Genomic DNA, 18,700 nt, shown 5'->3' on the forward strand with positions numbered 1-18,700 from the left:
ATTGTAGCTTATTGCGGCCATGTTTTATTCCCCTCACACAAGAGATAAGAGTAGCCGGATTGTGGCCTCACATTGCTACTTCAAATGTAAATTTTGACAAACTGAGCAGACTATAGACGTTATTGTTCCAAAAAACTATTAACTTTGACATTAGCAAGAGATACGTATGATCTACAGATAGAGAGGTCATCAGCTGAGATACAGTCCCTATTAAATACTAATTTCCCCAAGCATTTTGGAGAATTGGTCAGCAGAATTTCCAACGCGTCTAGCACTGAAGGGATTGTGCACTTTTTTAAGGCTGTTGGTTCTGGGTTTGTCAGTACCTTCCAGACCGTGTTTGCAGTCATACCTTCAGCCATACACTCACTCTTTGGCAAATTCCCTGTTACTTCGGCATTGATTGGTGGGATTTTGCTGCTGTTTTTTTGCTATGCAACGGCTGCCCTATTTCAGCAAAGCAGAGTTATGGAGCTACCAGCAACCTGGCTTTATCGTGATCACATGATGTAGTACTTTGGATCATCCCTTTTGGAAGATCTGGAGCATAATTGGTCATTGCAAACAGACTAATCCTAGCCTGTGTGCGGCCGTTTTTCCACTGCATTTGGTGTACCTCTGATTGCGTACCAATGGTGTGCCTTGCAGCCTTTTCCTCCTGTGGACAAGGATCTGTTAATTTTCTTGATGAGGGTTCATTCACAGACATGCCCCTTGAGACGGAGGCCGATTCACGAGGCTTTGTAAAAAAAAAAAAAAGATGGGCCACTGCTTGCGGATTTCCTGGCTCCGGTGACATCTGGCACAATGGATGGTGCCACCTCCGCAGGTCAGGGTCCTGCACACTTCTGCTCTGTGGATCCCTCTGCTAATCCTATGATTCATCTGTCACTTGCCAAAGTTGAATCAGTTTTGGTCTCAGTCTTCATTGATGACATCGGAGACTTCTTGCAAGACCATGATTATTGTTAATTTGACCATTTGGCTTTTGTAAAAAAAAATGTACAACTAAATGTAGAAAGTGTGACACCTAATTGCCTTTCCGTTCGGCTTGTCTGCCGGCCCGTTTTGCTTGTCACTATTGATATTTCATCTCTTATGCATGATTTTAAACTTGCTTTTAGAATTTTAGTTCAGAGCATATTTAGTCTTTGGATTTTGCACCCTTGTTTCGTCAATAGGGGAGGGTGTTGTGGATCCATTTTAGTTTGCTCGGATACAGGAGTTTAGCTTAGCCTTGGCATGCAGACCTGTTCCTTTTCGCCTAGATAAGCATGCTCTGTTTTATTATTAATCTTTTATTCATTTTAACAGTACTTGCAGTTCTTGATTTTAGAAGATTTTTTTTTAATGTTATAATCAGTTGCCATTCCATGAACGCTTCATTATCAGTGATGTACATATTGAATTGTCATCATGCCCCTTTGCTTCACAGAATATGAACACGTCGGGCATTCTTGTTATGGTATTGATGATCCAAGTTTGTGCACACAATCTGATGCTTAGGTACATACCCACGTTAGGATTTCTGCAAGAACAATAACATAGGCCTTATATAAACACTCAGTGAAAGCAAGGTCACTAGAGGGGGTTCCACCAAAGATCTTCTGTCTACACCTCGTCATTTTGCAGCAGACCTCGGCATTTGCTTCTCTATATTGCTTCATTTGGGGACTGTAGGCCAATCTTGTTCCAAGGTAACGGGGGCTGGGGTCCGTCTCATTAACATGGTTTGGGCAGATTATGTTTATTATACTTTGCTCTCTTTAGGGTAGGCTATACACTTCATGTAGAAGTTTATGTATTCATGTTTATTGCAAAATGTTAGGATTGTTCATATTCGCATCGCTCATTTTTACAATCCTGATTTTGTCTCTTGTCATTATCCTAATCATTTCAGCTCATGTATTTTATGGTAGATTGCAGTCTTCTCAATAAATATATTGAAAACTTTCCTGCATCATCTTCTTGGCCTGTGTGTGTGTGTGTAAGAAACTAATTTCTAACGAGAGACAAGGGTAAGACTTTTTGCACCGCAAATCCCTGAGAGTTTTTCAGAGTCCATGCACTAGGCTGCCAGAAATCCCCTTCACTATTCATGTTTTGGTTGAGGTGCTTCTAGAGATCCGGGAGTGTTGGACTGACAGTTGCCACCTGTTGTGGGAGTGACTTTGTCGCTTACTCGGTGCCGCCCCTAAGCCAGAAGTCTTTACAAGGGTCCTTACGACACAGTGCTGCAGAGGAGGGCTGTTACTCTTAGAAACCAAGCGGTCTTCTTGGCCTTTGCTGAATCTGGAGAGCAGGCTAGATTTCCCTCCTGTTAAACCTCCTGTTTGTGGGCTCAGATGACACGCAGGGATATGCCCCAACTACACCCTTCTTGTATAGCTGGAGGACCTCATCCATAGAGGATCAAGCAAGTTCTTTTTTTTGTTTTTTTTGTTTACTTTTTCCTTGTTTCCAGATGTAAGAACCCTTGAAAGTTCTCCACCCCAATATTGGTTACGGATCTCTTCGGAATGTCAATTTTTTTTTCATATATGTTATAGTCAGAAGAGGACATGTGGTGGACTGATATCAACCTCCCTCCCCCATACTTTTGATGATTGTTGGTGTACCATACTGGTCAGTCTTGTGCCAGAGATGCAGTCTGCAGTTGCCCATGATAGTGTTGGTCTGTCTAAGTGAGAGATTAGTAAACTGATCCTTTTTTCCATTTCTCTCCATATAGTCTACCATCTTTTTGCATGGTCAAATATTGCTTTGCTCTTAAGGGAAGCTATCATTACCACAGTCTGAGCTAGTGATTCTGTTTCAACAGGCAGTAACATATACACTCTGTCCCTACTCATTTGACTCTGATGGTCCTCCTGAAAATCAGAGAGAACCTGAGGTGTACTCTTATCCTGGTGGCTTTAGCATGGATTTGTCTAATTGTGTACTACTCTATCTTCTGCATAAGAACAACGTTTGAATCCTCCAGAAACTTCCTATCTATGGCGGGAGAAAGAGTGCTTCACTCTTCACTAACATCTCTCACCTTGAAATGTTGGCTCCTGAGGAGTTGGTCCATTAACAACCAGATTTCTCTTCTGAGAACTTTGAAGTCCTGGTGGCTATCCATAGATCCTTCTCCAGAAACCGGTTTAAGAGCAAATACAGTCTACCCACTGATTTGCTTAGTAGATTAAGTGATTCCTGGTAAATTGATCTACACACCTAGAATAGGTAGTCCAAATACATCAGATGTGTTGGATGCGTATGCTTTCCTTGGTATAATGTTCTGCCCCTCCCTGAGACCTGAATCTGGTTCTGGCCAAATTGAAGCAAAATTCTTTGAATTTATGGTATTCTGTGACATGAAGCTTTGGGCTGGATGACTGCTTTCCTAGTGGCAGTGTGCATTAGAATTGTGAGCTAGAAGTTTTTTGTTCCTCAGAATTGTTTACCTTGTTCCTTAGGAGATAGAGTGATTCTCCAGTGTCATGCTTCTTTCATTCCTAAAGTGTTGTCTGTGTTCCATTTGAATGAAATCTTCATTCTTGTGACATTTTTTCCTGGTCCATATGCTGTGGAGATACTACTCATTCAGGATGTGCTTCTATCTTCACATCTTCTCCTGTGCTTCTACCTTCACCAGCCCAGCCATCTACACTCAATAGACCAATATTTTATCACATTAGAGCACAGTTATACTGGTTGAGCAGCTTTTGAGGCTACCATTGCCAAATTAACAATGTCATAAATTAACCAATGTCACCCTCCATCTGGTGTCAGGGTACACTTTACATAAGCTAAAGCGGTGGCATTCTCCATGCATGTGTCCATTTGAGATATATGCTATGTGGCTGCCTTGGCTACCCCACATTCACATTTCAGACTCTACAGGGTGATGCTAAGTTTAGCTTGGAAGTTTTATGAAATGACGTTTTATGAAATATCTTTGCCTGGGCCTTTCTCCTCCTCTCTTTCTCAGTTACTGGGGAATCCGCCACTTGACTGAGAATGAGTAGGAGCCAGGATGTAACAGTAGATAAAGTTGCCTTTACAGTCACTCTGTTACTCTTAGTCTATATGCTGTTTTACATTGTCATCCTGATGACCACTTGGCCGTTGGTCAGAAACCAAACAGTAAAAGGCTCCATTGGTCAGAAACCAAACAGTAAAAGGCTCCATTTTATATCAACCGTTGGCAATGCCAATAGGTCTGACTTTAAAGGAATGCTGTATGGTAGTGTGAAGCATTACAAGTAAATAACATGGGAATTAATATATATTTGTTTGGAAACAAAGAACTGAAGTATAATATTGGTGTTGGTTAAATGGTCAAGCAACAGGTACACTGTCAAGCCAGACCTAAAAATCCATGTGGGTTGTTGACTCCCCTCCTCCCATCTATGCTACTGTGAGAGAAAGATAAAGAGTACAAATTATTTAGCTATCTTTAGACACCGTGAAAGCATTCACAATACCAGGTGTGTGCCCCAAAAGTTCAACCTCAGGCTTCTGTATAAAAAAAATAATGATCACAGCTGCGAGGAGGGCAAGTACTTTTTTCTGGGAGCACGCACTTCTGCCCAATCGTAACATGTACTCCTGGCTCCCAGCATGTGAGTGGGGCCAAAGCCCTCTATGGTGATGTTCACATAATTCTCTGGCGACAGCTGCACTGTTAAGCCAGACCATAAAAATGGTATGAAACATGTGAGGATACGAATACAACTCAAAAGGAGAGGAAGGCGTCTTGTGTATGACGTACACATGCATAAACAATGCCAGTGTGCAAAGCTCTGTAATCCTGCCTTTAGATGTAAGGGGCACCTACAGGTTGGTAATGGGAATTAAACTATGGATTAAGTAAGAGTCACATAAAGGTAACTTTATCCTTTTATTTCCTTTTTCACATGTCTTTGGTAGGTCAAATAAACAAAGCAGTTGCGTCCTGCGATCGAATCAGTGATGTATAGGCTGCTTGGCTAAATAGATTAGCAGTCAGAGGGCTTCTTTCTAACAACACTGGCTCCCACAGCAGTGGTGGCCTAGATCCCTGTGCCATATGTGTTAAGCAACTAAAGTTAAATATAGTTTGAATTGAGAGCACTAGTAGAACACCATGTCCGTGCATATATGCTAGCAAGCCAGCACTGGTTATATGATGTAGGTTATAAGGCCAATAAACTGCTCGCGTGGCTTAACATATGGGACCGGGGGAGAAATTGGGTCAGGGAAATTGTAAACGGCAACCTGGCAACTCTGACCACCAAACGAAGGCTTCACAGACGCCTTTGCTATATATTATGAAGGGGTATACGCCTCCAAGGCACTCAAAACCAAGGAGGACTATGCAGTCCTTCTTTAAGATATTCCTCTGCCAACGCTTTATGCTGAGGATAGGGAGACCTTACAGGGCATTTTGACCATTGAAGAAATAGCATCAGTGTTGCGTGGCCTGCAGTCAGGCAAGGCTGCAGGGCTGAATGGTATGCCAGTGAAGCTGTATGAATGCATGATGGGCCTGCACATGGCGGAACACATGCTTGGAATGTTCCAATCTGCAAGGTTGGAGGGTAGCCTGCCGGTGGATCAGAGGCCAGCCACTATTGTTGTGATTACAAAAAAGGGCAAGCTGCCAGTTGAGTGCTGTTCCTACAAACCCATCTCTCTGTTAAACCTGGAGGCCACGGACAAGGGGAAGGCCCTTGTATCTAGGCTACTACCGATCATTGCCACCATAATTCATCCAGATCAGTCTGGCTTTATGCCACACAGGAGCACATGCTGAAACCTGTGACAGCTTTACAGGGTGCTCCATAAGAGCGGCACACACCGTCTGTTGAACAGCGGCTCTTCTTTCACTGGATGCCATAATGGCATTCAACAGCGTCAAATGGACCTACATTTTTTCACAACACTTGAAAGACTATGGTGTGGTCCCAGGTTTCAGAGCTGGGTGCAACTCCTGTACCAGGTTCCCCTAGCACCAGTGTTGCCCCTTCTCCCAGGTGTTGTTTGCTTTGGAGCTTGAGCTGCTGGCAGCCTGGGTTCACCAAGTTCCCCTCATATTGGGGAGGAATTAATTTCTCTTTCGCTGATGACATTGTACTCTATGTTACCAAACCCATCCAGTCCTTAGAGTCTTACAGATTTTCAGAATTTTTTGGGACCACTCTGGCTACCAGATCAACCCTGACAGGTCCCTGGTGTTCCCACTGGCCGGAGAGATCCCAAGACTTTCCTTCAGCTGGGCAGCACTGCTGGCACGTGATGAATTTAAGTACCCGGGTATCCATGTCATCTGTAATACTGGTGACTTTTTAGATAGGGATATACTCACACAGCTAGATAGGCTCCATACGTGGACCGCTGGCGGACCCTCCCAATGTTGTTAATGGGTAGGGCCACCCACTTTAAAATGTCTGTCCCACATCTGCTATATGCCCTCCAAAATACTTCTTGCATGGTCCCCCCCGGACATATTCAGAAGGCTCAACCGTGAGATGAGACTGCCGCTATTGGATGTGGGTGGCTCCCGCATTGCACTCCATAACCTGCAGAGGAGTGTTTACAATGGTCATTTGGCTGTCCCTGACATACGCAAGTATTTCTGGGTGGTGCAATTGGTGACACTAATCTACTGGGCGCTCATGGATCAAATGGAACTGGTATATCTGATAGAAACTTCTAGTTGCAGATTCCTTACCTTAGAATTTCCCCCAGGCGTCAGACTGGATCCAGAGATTTTTCTTCAAGCAGTAACCCTGCGCACCGTTAGGTGGTGTCAATCGGCTCTGCGGGCGTCATTGGCGTCGCAGTCGTATATAGGCGCCTCCCCAGCGCGCTTACGTCAGTTCTTTTCTTTCCATTCCAGCCTATGCACAGATCCAGAGAAGAGCAACCCCAGTAATTTTTTGACTAACTACGACATTTTGTTGAATTCATTTTTGACGAGTTTTGGTTTGTCGCGGGATGTCCCGTAAAACCGGTTTCAAGCCCTGCGACTCCTGTCACCGCATGAAATCGGTGACGGATCCGCACCTCGTGTGCCTCTGGTGTTTGAAGTGCGACCACGACCCAAAGTCGTGCTCCAAGTGTCAGGCCATGAACCCGAAAGCTTTGAGGGAGCGGTCCCTGAAGCTCATGGCAGCCCGACACTCGACTCCACGTCGTTCCCAGTCCCGTTCGAGAGGAAGGTCAGGTGACCGGTCGCGGAGTCACCACCATTTATCTTTGTCCAAGTCATCTGGACATTTGGATAAGAAGAAGAAGTCGAAGAAAGCAAAACGTTCTTCGACTTTGCCCTGTCGCTCATACGACGTGACGCAGGAAGAGTGTCGACACTCTAGGCCTCTGTCTACGGGTCCGCTCCGCACCTCCCGAATTTCCAGAAGCAGGTGCTACCCCTGCCCAACTTTAAAGAGTTCTATGAGACCGTCCGCCTCATATTTGGGCAGCCCGACCCACCCTCAGCGCCTTCGGGCCCAGGGGAGTCGGTGAGGGCACCTCAGGATCCGCTTCTGGATCTGTCCCGACACCGATCGTGCCAATGCGACCTTCCCTGGCAGTGGATCAGGCGTTGATGCTTCCGGCACCGATTGGGCCAACAATCGACATTGACCCTATACTTATCCCCGACGACCCAGAGCTGGAACAACGTCGCTCGACGCCAATTCCGTTTTCCATGGGCTCTGCTGTGTCCAGGGTTGATCCTGAACCCTATTGCTATGGGTATGGATCCAGGGATAGTGTACAGGGGTCGCTGGACCCTTTAGAAGAGCAGCTTGACCCTGAACACAGGATTTGGGTGATGCCAATAGGTTGGACACCTCCCCTGACACTGGCATGTTTTCTTGTACCGTGCCTACGGAGGAATGAGCGTCATACTCTATGGTGGTGAGAAGGGCTGCTAAGATTTTGAATCTCGAGCTTCCTTCTGTGGGGATCAGGCCTAACCTCCTGACCGAAGTGCTTCAGACTGGGGCCTCCAACTCGGACCCCTTCTGTCCTTCAACTAAGCGCTATTCACATACTCGCTGGGATACGGTTGCGCAAGTGCTGCCTCAAGTTCCGGAAGAGGCCCGGAATGTTCTCTCCCAAGCCATGACCGATCGGTGAGACGCAGCCAAGTTCATGATACGTTGTGGACTGGATATAACCGACTCACTGGGCAGATCGGTTGCATCGACAGTGGCATTGAGGTACCACGCCTGGTTGAGGACATCTTGTTTTTTGGGGGATGACCAGCAATCTTTGATGGACATGCCCTTTGATTCCCCCCGCCCTAGGCTGCCTTTTGCTCCTTTTGTGGCTACAGAAGGGGCACCCGACTGCATTCATTTCCACCAGGGCACCGACCCACGCATGCTGTACAGCCCCTGCATGGACGTGGGATCCAACAAGCTTGTGGATAAGGGAGTCAGCGGGCTGCAGAGTCCACCCCCGCCCCCTCCTCTGTCTCTGGGTTTTACATATCATCCGAGGAGGCTACTTCCTCCCCTTCGAGACTTCTCTAGCTATGCCACCATCATTCGATCATCTATCGGAGGATCTTTTGGCTCTTCTCCGTGAGGAGGTCAAGGCTCTCCTGGCCTAGGGAGCCATAGAAACGGTCCCTGTGACAGAAGTAGGTTGTGGTTGCTATTCCTGCTACTTTCTGGTACCCAAAAAGGACAAGGGCCTTCGCCCTATCCTAGACCTCCGGTCCCTCAGACTCTTTCTCAAGAAGGAAAAGTTCAAGATGTTAACCCTATCTCAGGTCCTTTCTGCCCTGGAGACTGGATTGTAGCGTTGGCCTTGCAGGATGCCTGTTTCCATATTCCTGTCCTGCTGCCCCACAGACATTACCTACGATTTGTGGTAGGTCACGAGCACTTTCAGTTCACCGGGCTCCCCTTTGGCCTTACCAGCACCCTTCAGGTGTTTAGAAAGTGATGGTAGTGGTTGCAGCTCATCTGCGCAGGGTACAGTCTTCCCCTACCTCGACGACTGGCTGTTGAAGGCGGACACACCCCTGAAAGTCGTCTCCCACCACCAAACTGTGGCGAAGCTCCTGCATTCGCATGGGTTCACTATAAACTTGCCGAAGTCACACCTGACTCCCTCTCAGACGCTCCCTTTCATTGGAGATGTTCTGGACACAGTGCAGTTTTGGGCTTATCCTCCTGAAAAACGAGTCTGGGCTATTCGGGCAATGATACCAATGTTTCAGCCTCTCTTCTGGATTTTGGTGAGAATGACTCTGGGGCTGCTGGGCCTCATGGCCTCCTACATCCTGCTGGTCCAACATACCAGATGGCATATGCAGGCTGTACAGTGGGATCTGAAGTTCCAGTGGGCACAGCATCAGTGGAATCTCTCCGACATGGTTCAGATCTCAGAGGGAACTGTGAAAGACCTGCAGTGGCAGTTATCGAATCCAGATTGGATCAACGGCAGATCCTTATCCCTTCCCCAACCAGATCTTACAGTAGTGACAGATGTATCACTCCTGGGATGGGGTGGCCACATGGGAAAGGCGGAGATCAGAGGCCTCTGGTCTCCGGTGGAGTCTGGGCTCCACATCCACCTTTTGTAGCTCCGGGCGATCCGACTTGCATTGAAAACATTCCTTCCCTCTCTCAAATGGAAAGTGGTACAGGTGTTCACTGACAACACCACTGCCATGTGGTATTGCAACAAGTAGAGCGGAGTGGGGTTGTGGACCCTTTGTAATGAGGCTCTTGGCCTCTGGACATGGGTGGAGCGCCAAGGCATTTCCTCGGTGGTTCCCCGGGGCTCACTGAACGTCAGAGCAGATGAACTCAACCATCGATCATGAATGGCGTCTCCATCCGGAGGTGCCGCAAGGTGTCTTTCAGCAGTGAGGAGAGCCTTGGTTAGATCTGTTCACCTCCGCAGAGAACGAGCATTGTCAGCTGTTTTGCGCGTTGGAGTTTCCAATGCGACTATTGCTCTGCACTGCTTTTCATCACGAGAGGAACGCAGGCCTCCTGTACGCCTTCCAACCAATACCACTTCTGCCCAGAGTTCTGAAGAAGATCAGGCAAGACCGGGCCCAAGTGATCTTGACGGCTCCAGCCTGTGCACCAAGATTCTGGTATCCCGAGCTATTGAACATGGCCATCAATCCTCCGATCAGACTGCCCCTTCGGGAGGAACGTCTGTCACAGCAGCAGGGGACGGTTATCCACCTGGACCTGTCCAGTCTCCGCCTTCTTGCGAGGAGATTGAGCGGCAACAGATGATGGCTTTTAACCTTCCATCTGAAGTCTGTAGTGTCATCGTGACAGCCAGGCGTCCCTCCACCAAAACGGTATATGCCTGTCATTGGAAGAAATTTGTGGCATGGTGTATCAACAAATCTGTTGATCCCCCTCTCTGCACCTCTCTCAGAGGTTCTCCTCTTTATTCTCTCTCTTGCCCAGCAGGGCTCTGCTCTGGGCATCCTCAAGGGTTATTTGTCAGCCATCTCTGCCTTCTTAAGGCTACCAGACCAACGTTTTCTTTTCAAATCTCACATTGTTGGGAAGTTTCTTAGAGGCCTCACGCATGTGTTTCCTCCCATCCCGTTCATAATGCCCGAGTGGGATTTGAACTCAGTCCTCACATACCTCATGTGAGCCCCTTTTGAGCCGCTTGACCCTTAAAACAGCTTTTTTGATTGCCATCACCTCTGCTCGCAGAGTGAGTGAGCCTCAGGCTCTTTCTTCGAAGCCACCATTCCTAGCAGTGCATCCTGACAAAGTGGTGCTTCATACCGGGGCTTCTTTTCTTCTCAAAGTGGTAATGCCTTTTCACGTAGGCCAATATATCACCTTGCCTACCTTTTATGCACCCCCACATCCCTCTGATGAGGAGGAGAGACTCCACCGTCTGAATCCAGAAAGAGCGTTGACATTCTACCTAGATCGTTCCAAAGATTTCTGGATGGACAATCAACTCTCTGTGGGTTATGTGAGTGTGAAGAAAGGGAAGGTGGTGCAGAAGACCATCCCGCAATGGGTAGTCCTCTGCATCAAGATGTGCTACGCTTTTGCGAAAAAGCAACCCCTTGGGGATTTGCACGCTCATTCAACCAGAGCCACTGCTGCTACCACAGCGTTAGCATGTGGAGCTCCAGTCCAGGATATCTGCCAGGCTGAAATGTGGGCACCCTTACATACGTTCACCAAGTAATAATGCCTGGACAGTCCAGTCCGCAGAGACAGCTATTTTGGCCGTTTGGTCCTGCAGGACTGTTTTGGTGTGATCTTAGTTCACAGCCCACCACCGGGGATGGTATTGCTTGGGTATCTATTCTAAGGTAAGGAATCTGCAACTAGAAGTATCTATCAGATGTACAAGTTACTTACCTTCGGTAACAATATATCCGGTAGAGGCATATTCTAGTTGCAGATTCCTTACCGACCCGCCCATCCTTCCTGCACTGTGAACTGATTTCTAGGGACAGGTACTTCCCTTTAAGGGCCCTAGTTTTGGTGCACCATTCTCAGTGTTTTTCATGGCTCTGCGTTACTAGTGTGAAAAGTTGGGAAAAGAAACTGATGTCTGCGTGCCGGGATGGCGCCTATATACGACCCGCAGAGTTGACCAACACCACCAAACGGCGCGCTGGGTACTGCTTGAAGAAAAATCTCCAGATCCAGTCTGACGCCTGGGAGAAATTCTGAGGTAAGGAATCTGCAACTAGAATACGTCTCTACCAGATATATTGTTATCGAAGGTAAGTAACTTGTACACACAGTAGACAGAGACCATGGAGAGTAGAGGCTATAAGGCAGCACTACACCAACGAGCACGCAAGCGCTCCTTGCCAGCCCATACTCAGTCGATGGTGCAAGTGTGGCAGAAGGTGACAGGGTTTCTGGGCTGGGAAGGGAAGGTGACAGACTTGACTCCCCCAGTGGAACATCAGCCTCCTGCAGGAAGTGAGGGCCCTTCCTGGGTTCGGAAATGGGCACTGATTGGATAGAGCGTCTGGGGGACATCTGGAGAGACCAAACAATGTTGACCTTAGAAGTTCTGCGTCTCGAATATGGGATGGCAGATACAGAGCGCTAATGGTACTTGAAATTAGGGCATGCCCTCTGATGTCACGTTTCAGAGGTTGAGCAGCTGCCAGATGCAGCACCACTGGAGGATTGCCTCCTTCTGGCCCCCTAGAATGGTAAGGGGGTCTCCAGGATTTATAGGAAAATAAGGAATAATGCCGCTGTCCCTTTGACAGCCATGTGCGAAGCTTGGGAAAGAGACATAGGAATACTTTAGGATGACATTCGGCTGAGGCTGAAGCCCGAGAAAGGTAGCATACGGGCCCACTTTTGACTGATACAGCTCCGAATATTGCACAGGGTGTATTAGTCCAGGACACTTCTAGATAAGATGGGCAGAGGGAGATCGACGCTATATACGAAGGACTGTGGACGGGACGGCACCTTCTCCCATTCGGTATGGATGTGCCCATCCATACAGCTCTTTTGGGCGGGAGTCTTGCATATTTTGTCTAGTGTTAAGACAGACAGTACCATAGACGCCAAACTATTTTTGTTAAACATTACAGGAAAGGAGTATTGAAATAGGCACCAAAGGATCTGGTTGGCAGTCGCATTCATAGTAGCCAATCACAATATAGCACGAGCATGATGCGCAGCGACCCTCTCCCCGCATAGAGGAGTGGGCAATGGACATAGACTGTTGCCAAAGGGCTGAACAAGTGGTATATCAAAGTAGGGGACGGCCCAAGAAATGGGACAAAGTTTGGGGCAGCTGGCGTGCTTATAGGAATGAGTGAATGGAAGGGGGGGGGGGGTGAGGGCGGTAGGAACAGTTGTGCAGCACCCTATAACTTCGTCTTGTATCACCCGAGGGCTATGAATTATTTCCATGCTCCGTGCTTAATGTGTGTTGTCTCTGTTTAAGATTGCCTATGCTCTCTGCTATAAGTCTAATGTGCAGTTATCGCTTCCATTGCTGTTTTTGTACACTGAGCTTCAGTTTTGTGCAATAAAAATATATTTGTTTTTAAACAAAGTAAAATAAAGTTGATCGTATGTTGTTAAGGCTAGTTAATTTAATATTCGTTCTCCATCCCATTCTAGGTCTTGAAGCATCAAGTAGCCTACCTCCTTTATGGAATTCTTGGAGCTGTTGTAGAATATTGGATTCTTCTTGGCCTTCTCCTTAACAAATACATGGTGCATCATATATCTGTTGATCTGGCGAACTATATCTCAATTTTATGTGATGGTGAGTATATTAATTGTAGGGATGCATATTCTTAATTGCACGTTGACTGTTTTCATATCTAGTGGATGTGGTGAAATATGGGTGGTGCTGAAGGTAAGAATATCTGTGGCTTTCGAAGTTCAATTTTAATTTGACAAATACACATTTCTGAAGAGATGGTGACAGGTATACTGGCCTCCCACGCATAAAATTCACTAGCAGCTGTCACTAAATCCATACTTAACCCTGACTTTCTTGTGTAGAAAGAATAGAGAAATTGATGTTTTTAAGATCAGTCAGCCGCGACATACAGGTTGTTTTTTATACCAATCTGCCCGCATTTGTTACAGTAATAATTTAAATGTTGTTTAGTATTTCCAATTATCTCAAGTTTTACTTCAGCCAAAAATATTTGACCTCTTTTACCCATCATGCATCATTGTACTAACATTTCCATCTTAAAATGTGCAATTAACAGTACCTATTTGAAAATACATGTAATAATCGTACAGGTTGTGTCCTTGCATTCGATAAATGCTGAACCTTCAATGGTGTATAGAAATTAAGTGGCTGGAGGCAGAATGTTCAGTGTCCACTTTTGTTTAAAGAACAAGATGCCATTCAAACACTTTTTGTTTGGTTCTATTTTTTTTTTCCGCGGCTGTTATTTTGATTAAATTCAGTAAGAAACAGGAAAGACATCAGTTTATTACTATTCGATCTGAAGTTCTTACGTGGCCCGTCCGTCTATGCTTTGTGTTGTTGGATGTATTCTGAATCTGCATCTGAGATTTGTTTTGTTTAAAACTTACTGTGAGTAACTTTGGCCTTGGAGCCTCAAGATTTTGAATTATAGCAGGTTCTAATAGTTTTTTGTACTGAGGCTTTTTCTCTTGGAAACGCAGTAGTTTATATAAGGTAATTGGGGTGGGTATTGCCGGTTATTAGGTCTCGCATGAGAGAGCGCTTGTGGTGTCGCTTGTAAGTCTGATGTTCCCTTTAAAAAATCTGTAAAGGGCTTAGATCTCACCCATTACTTAACATTAGTTGGATTCCGCGATTTCATTGCGGCAGCTTATTTCATTTTGCTGGTAGCTTTGGAAGGATTTTGGGTTCATCCCTTTAGATTCGACCCATAGACACTCAGAGACAGCAGCTTCTAGCCAGCTCTTTGGGTTTTTTAGATTCAAAACACATGGACAGCAGCCTTGAGCCCTCACATAACATCATACTCTGGTGAGTTCACACTACATAGATTTGGACATTTTGGAAACACTGATGTCCCAAATAAAATGTTTGCTACAGGTCAAATCACCCCTCACACCACACTAATGGTCTTGCCAATGATTTCCACTACAGCTGCCAGGACTTGACGCAGCAAGGCACAGTACAGGCTGAAGTCCCACAGGCACTCCTTGGCCGGGGTTCATGCCCTTGTGGTTATGTGTATTTGTAAAGCGCAGCATCACCAAGAAGGGTATCGTAGCACAGAACAGCTGTGCATGCTCGGCCTTGCCTACAATAGGTTGGCTAATTGAAAAGCTAGGTCTTTAGCTTGCTGTAGAATTCAAGAAAAGAGGAGAAGGAGGAGGCAGTGATGTGGAGAAGAAGGCCGCCAAACTCTTTGTTTTATTTCTGTGTGTGCTTGGATGTGTGTAAGTAGGAGTCCTAAGGAGTGCAGATGTCTGTGTGGTTGGTGGAAGGAGATACAACTGTTCAGACAGTGGGGAATAATTTGTGTAGTGCTTTTATTGTGTGTGTGAGGAGTTTGAAATGAGCTCGTTTGTGAATCGGGAGCCAGTGGAGCTCAATGAGTTGTGGTGTGTGGGAGGTTAAGAATGAGTCTGGTTGCTTAGTTCTGGCTGGTTTGTAGCCTTCTAATGAGTTGCTTGGTGATCCCGTTGTAAAGGGTGTTCCCATAGTCCAACTTGCTAGTCACTAGGACTTGAGTGACAGATTTTCTAGTGTTGCTTGGTAGCCATTTGAAGATCTTTCTCAGCATCTTTGGGGTGTTACAAGCTGGATACAGTGAAGGCATTGACTTGTGTGGTCATGGTTATTTAGTATTCGATTATTCTGAGGTTCCTAACATGGGTGCTAACTGTGGGTCCGGGTTCAGCTGGCCACCAGTTGGAATCCAAAGGTGAGGTGTTCTTGCTGAAGATCACCACTTCTGTCTTATCTGTGTTGAGCTTGAAACAGTTGGCTTTCATCCATTAGCAACTCAGGTCATGCAGTTGTGTCGGGAAGAACCCTGGACTGAGGGGATGGATGAGGAGGAAATAAGAGTACCCTGACATTTTCCCTCTTTATCCACACCACATGTTGATGGACCTCTCCTCTATTTTCAGCCCGTCGCCGGGGTATTGTCACCTGTACTCAGATCGGGCTAACACTGTGGCCTCTCTTCATAAGTTCCAGTATCCTGACCGTCTGCAACCATTGTTTGTTAGGCATGGCCCCTTTAACCCTAGTATGTGCGTGTCACATGGAGTATGACACAACCAATGAGGATGCATTTCAAGAAGTAAAAGGGGACAATGCAGAAGTAACATGTGGAGCAAAGTCTGAAGGAGAAGAGCATCGACAAGACATTTGGGAGGATGCCACCTTTCCAACAATGGGAACAAGCGTGAGTGGAGATAGGGTGAGGCCTGACTCCGACTCCAGCTGCCTGATGGAGACGCCACTGGACAACCCCACACTGACAAAAGGGGCACTGGAGGAACGAGAGAGATGCGCAGCGGGAGAGTCAAGGAACAATGAGAAGACTGAGGACCATCAGAGATGCGAAGTGGACTGTCACGCTCCCGGCGGAGCGTGGCTTACCCAGGCCGAAGACTCCTCCCAGTGGTTCGAACATGTAGATACCTAAGGAGCAAGGAGAAAAGAAGAAGAACATATTATTATAACCCCGTGTTAAAACAAACAAAATAGTCAATAAACGATATAATAGAGCCAAATAATAGCATTGCTTATTGTGTATATCCTGTGCCAGTAACAAGGTGTTGGACTTGTTTCTTGTGTTGGCGGTCTTGTCTTGTCCTAGTTGTTAGTGCTTCACTGATCAGTATGTGTGCTTTGGTGAAATGTGATCAGGTTCAAGGGTCAGATGAGGCTCCCGAGTGGATAGGCTTCATGGTAGCAGTGGTTTTGATGGTGGTGGTGGGCGGGACATGAGGTCAGGATTCGCTCTTCGCCCATGATGGAAAGTGAGTTTCAATTGTGATGTGTTTCAGTTGAGAGTCAAAATTGCTGTATATGGAGGTAATATTGTTATGTTATGTTATGCCTTGTGAGGGGGTGGTGTTGCTGGAGGCGGCAGGTGGTGCAGTGAAATCTTTGAAGATGACAACGTTTTCTTTGCTGCTGGTAGTGCTGACTTCTGTGAGATCTGCAAGAGCTGTGCACTTGGTTTTCCATATTTGCTGGTGATAGGTTCGTAGGGTTTATTTGAAAATGTCTTTTTCTGTGATGTCTTGACTTGTTTTCCATTTGGGCCAAGTTGCTGGCACTGGCTTTTTGCCAGCCTAAGTTCCTCTGTGTATCAATTGACCTTTGGTCAAGCTCTTGCTGTTGGGTTGGTCTTGAAGGGAGCCAGGCCTGCACATGCAGTGATCCAGCTTTTGAGGTTCTTGCTGTCTTTCAGCAAGTTGCTGGAATGCCCAGGCCAGTGCACAGAGAGGATGTAAGCTCACTCTCCTTCTGTGATGCTTTTCCAGCTAAGGATGGGCAGTTTTGAATGTGGTAGGTCTGTGGTCATGTGGAATGAGTATGCTGAAACTGATGAGGGCATCACCTGTCCAGGTCACGGTTACTGGCTTGTCATCTGTAATGTTGCTGATTCTGGAGAAAATCAGGTCCAATAGGTGTCCGGCAGTGTCTGTGGACTCAGTAACGTGCTGGATGAGGCCAAACTTTCTGAGGTTTTCTAGATGAAGTGTGTGGTGTTGCTGGCAAAATTGTTGTGGGGTCCTGGTTGTCTGTATACAAGGGTTCCTCACAGCATGATTATGACGGTTATGCATACCTTGAACATGAGGTGTTCCATATAGGTGGGAGGGTATCCATGTAGGAGGTGCAGCTGATAGTATCTTTGAGCATGATGGCGACTCAACTTCTGGGCTTGTGGTCTTGCCTGGCGACCTTGTAGCTAGCGGGGATGGCTGTAGGAATGTCAGGTTAAGAGGTTGGGTTTAGCCATGTGTCCATGACAAAGAGCAGATCTGGAGCATGGTTGTGCAGTAGGTCCCATATAACTGTGGCATGTTTGGTGAGCAAGTGGGTGTTGAGGAGCATGCATGTGTGTGGGGTGTTATGTGGGTGGTATTTGGTCTATGTGTTTTTGTGAGCGGGTGTCTGGTTTGTGTGAGTGTGAGCAAGTGAGGTGCCTGGTGCTGTTGATGCTGGAGTGGCGAGTGGAGGTTGCAGGAGAGTGCATGAGAACTTGCAGGAGGGCCATGTGAATGGTTTCTTCCATTTCGTGTGGTGTGGCAGTAGTGCGGCAAGTTGCTGCAGCAAGCGGCAGCCGGCCCTGATAGCAGAGAGGTGTGCAGCAGGGTAGCAGTGGGTAGGGTGAGACAAGGGTTCTTGGCGCTGAACATGGCCTGGGCGTGGATGGATGCAGACAGCCTTGCCTTTGGTGTGCCATCCGCGTGTCAGCACTGCACCTGCCATTAAGTAGGTCCATGGAGAGCGGAGAAGCGCAGGTTAATGTGGGCTGAAAACCAGTGATGTCACAGCCTGTGCAGATGGATGATGGGAAATGAAGCCCTCTTTTTTTGGCTTCTTTTAAAGATGGTTTTGGCGGGAAACCTGTGATGACACTTGCTGTACAGATGGATGATGGAAAATCCAGTAATGTCATTTTCTGTGCAGATGGGTGGTGAGAAATAATGTCCCCTTGCTTGGCTGCTTCTTTGAAAGACGGTTTTGGCAGAAAACCAGAGATGTCACTTCTTGTGTAGATGGGTTCTGGGAAAGGAAGTCCTCTTGCCTGGCTTTTTCTTTTAAAAACAGTTTTGACAGGAAACCATGGAAGCCATTTCCTGAATCCATTGATGCCACTTCCTGTGCAACTAGGTAATGGGAACCTGTTTTTCTGTTGTAGGCACCTGCATTTAAATAGCTATCAGAAGGAAGAGTTTTGAAGGGTACGAGTCCCTGTCCTCAACTCCTTACCTTCCACCTAAACATGGTGAGAAGCCTTAGGAGTGAGGATCAATGCATGCAGTCCCACACATCCTAGGCAAGGCACAGCTCTCACCATCACAAAGTGACATGCTCTCACCAGTAGGGCAACAGGCATGTGCTGTGATAATTGGCTACTCACATCCTGCACACTAGGCCCTGAAACTGGCTCTCAAACATATACATTCACGCCACTGTGCTGTTTTAAATGGTGATTCGTTGCCCTGCAGACCATGAGACAACCACTGCACTCACATGCATATAAATATTGGACTATGCTGTGCCAAAT

At 46.7% G+C, this 18,700-nt stretch overlaps 1 protein-coding gene across 3 annotated transcripts in view; it reads left to right on the forward strand.

Moving 5' to 3' along the window:
* The window catches only part of SLF1 (SMC5-SMC6 complex localization factor 1), a 673,081-nt gene that overhangs the window by 286,917 nt on the left and 367,464 nt on the right, over positions 1-18,700 (forward strand). For all 3 annotated transcript variants that reach the window (XM_069225438.1, XM_069225455.1, XM_069225447.1), the window contains exon 12: positions 13,095-13,242. In XM_069225438.1, coding sequence (XP_069081539.1) covers positions 13,095-13,242 — 148 coding nt within the window. The remainder of the gene's footprint in view (positions 1-13,094; positions 13,243-18,700) is intronic.

Source organism: Pleurodeles waltl, chromosome 1_1, assembly GCF_031143425.1.
Source record: "Pleurodeles waltl isolate 20211129_DDA chromosome 1_1, aPleWal1.hap1.20221129, whole genome shotgun sequence".
Classification (NCBI taxonomy): Eukaryota; Metazoa; Chordata; class Amphibia; order Caudata; family Salamandridae; genus Pleurodeles; species Pleurodeles waltl.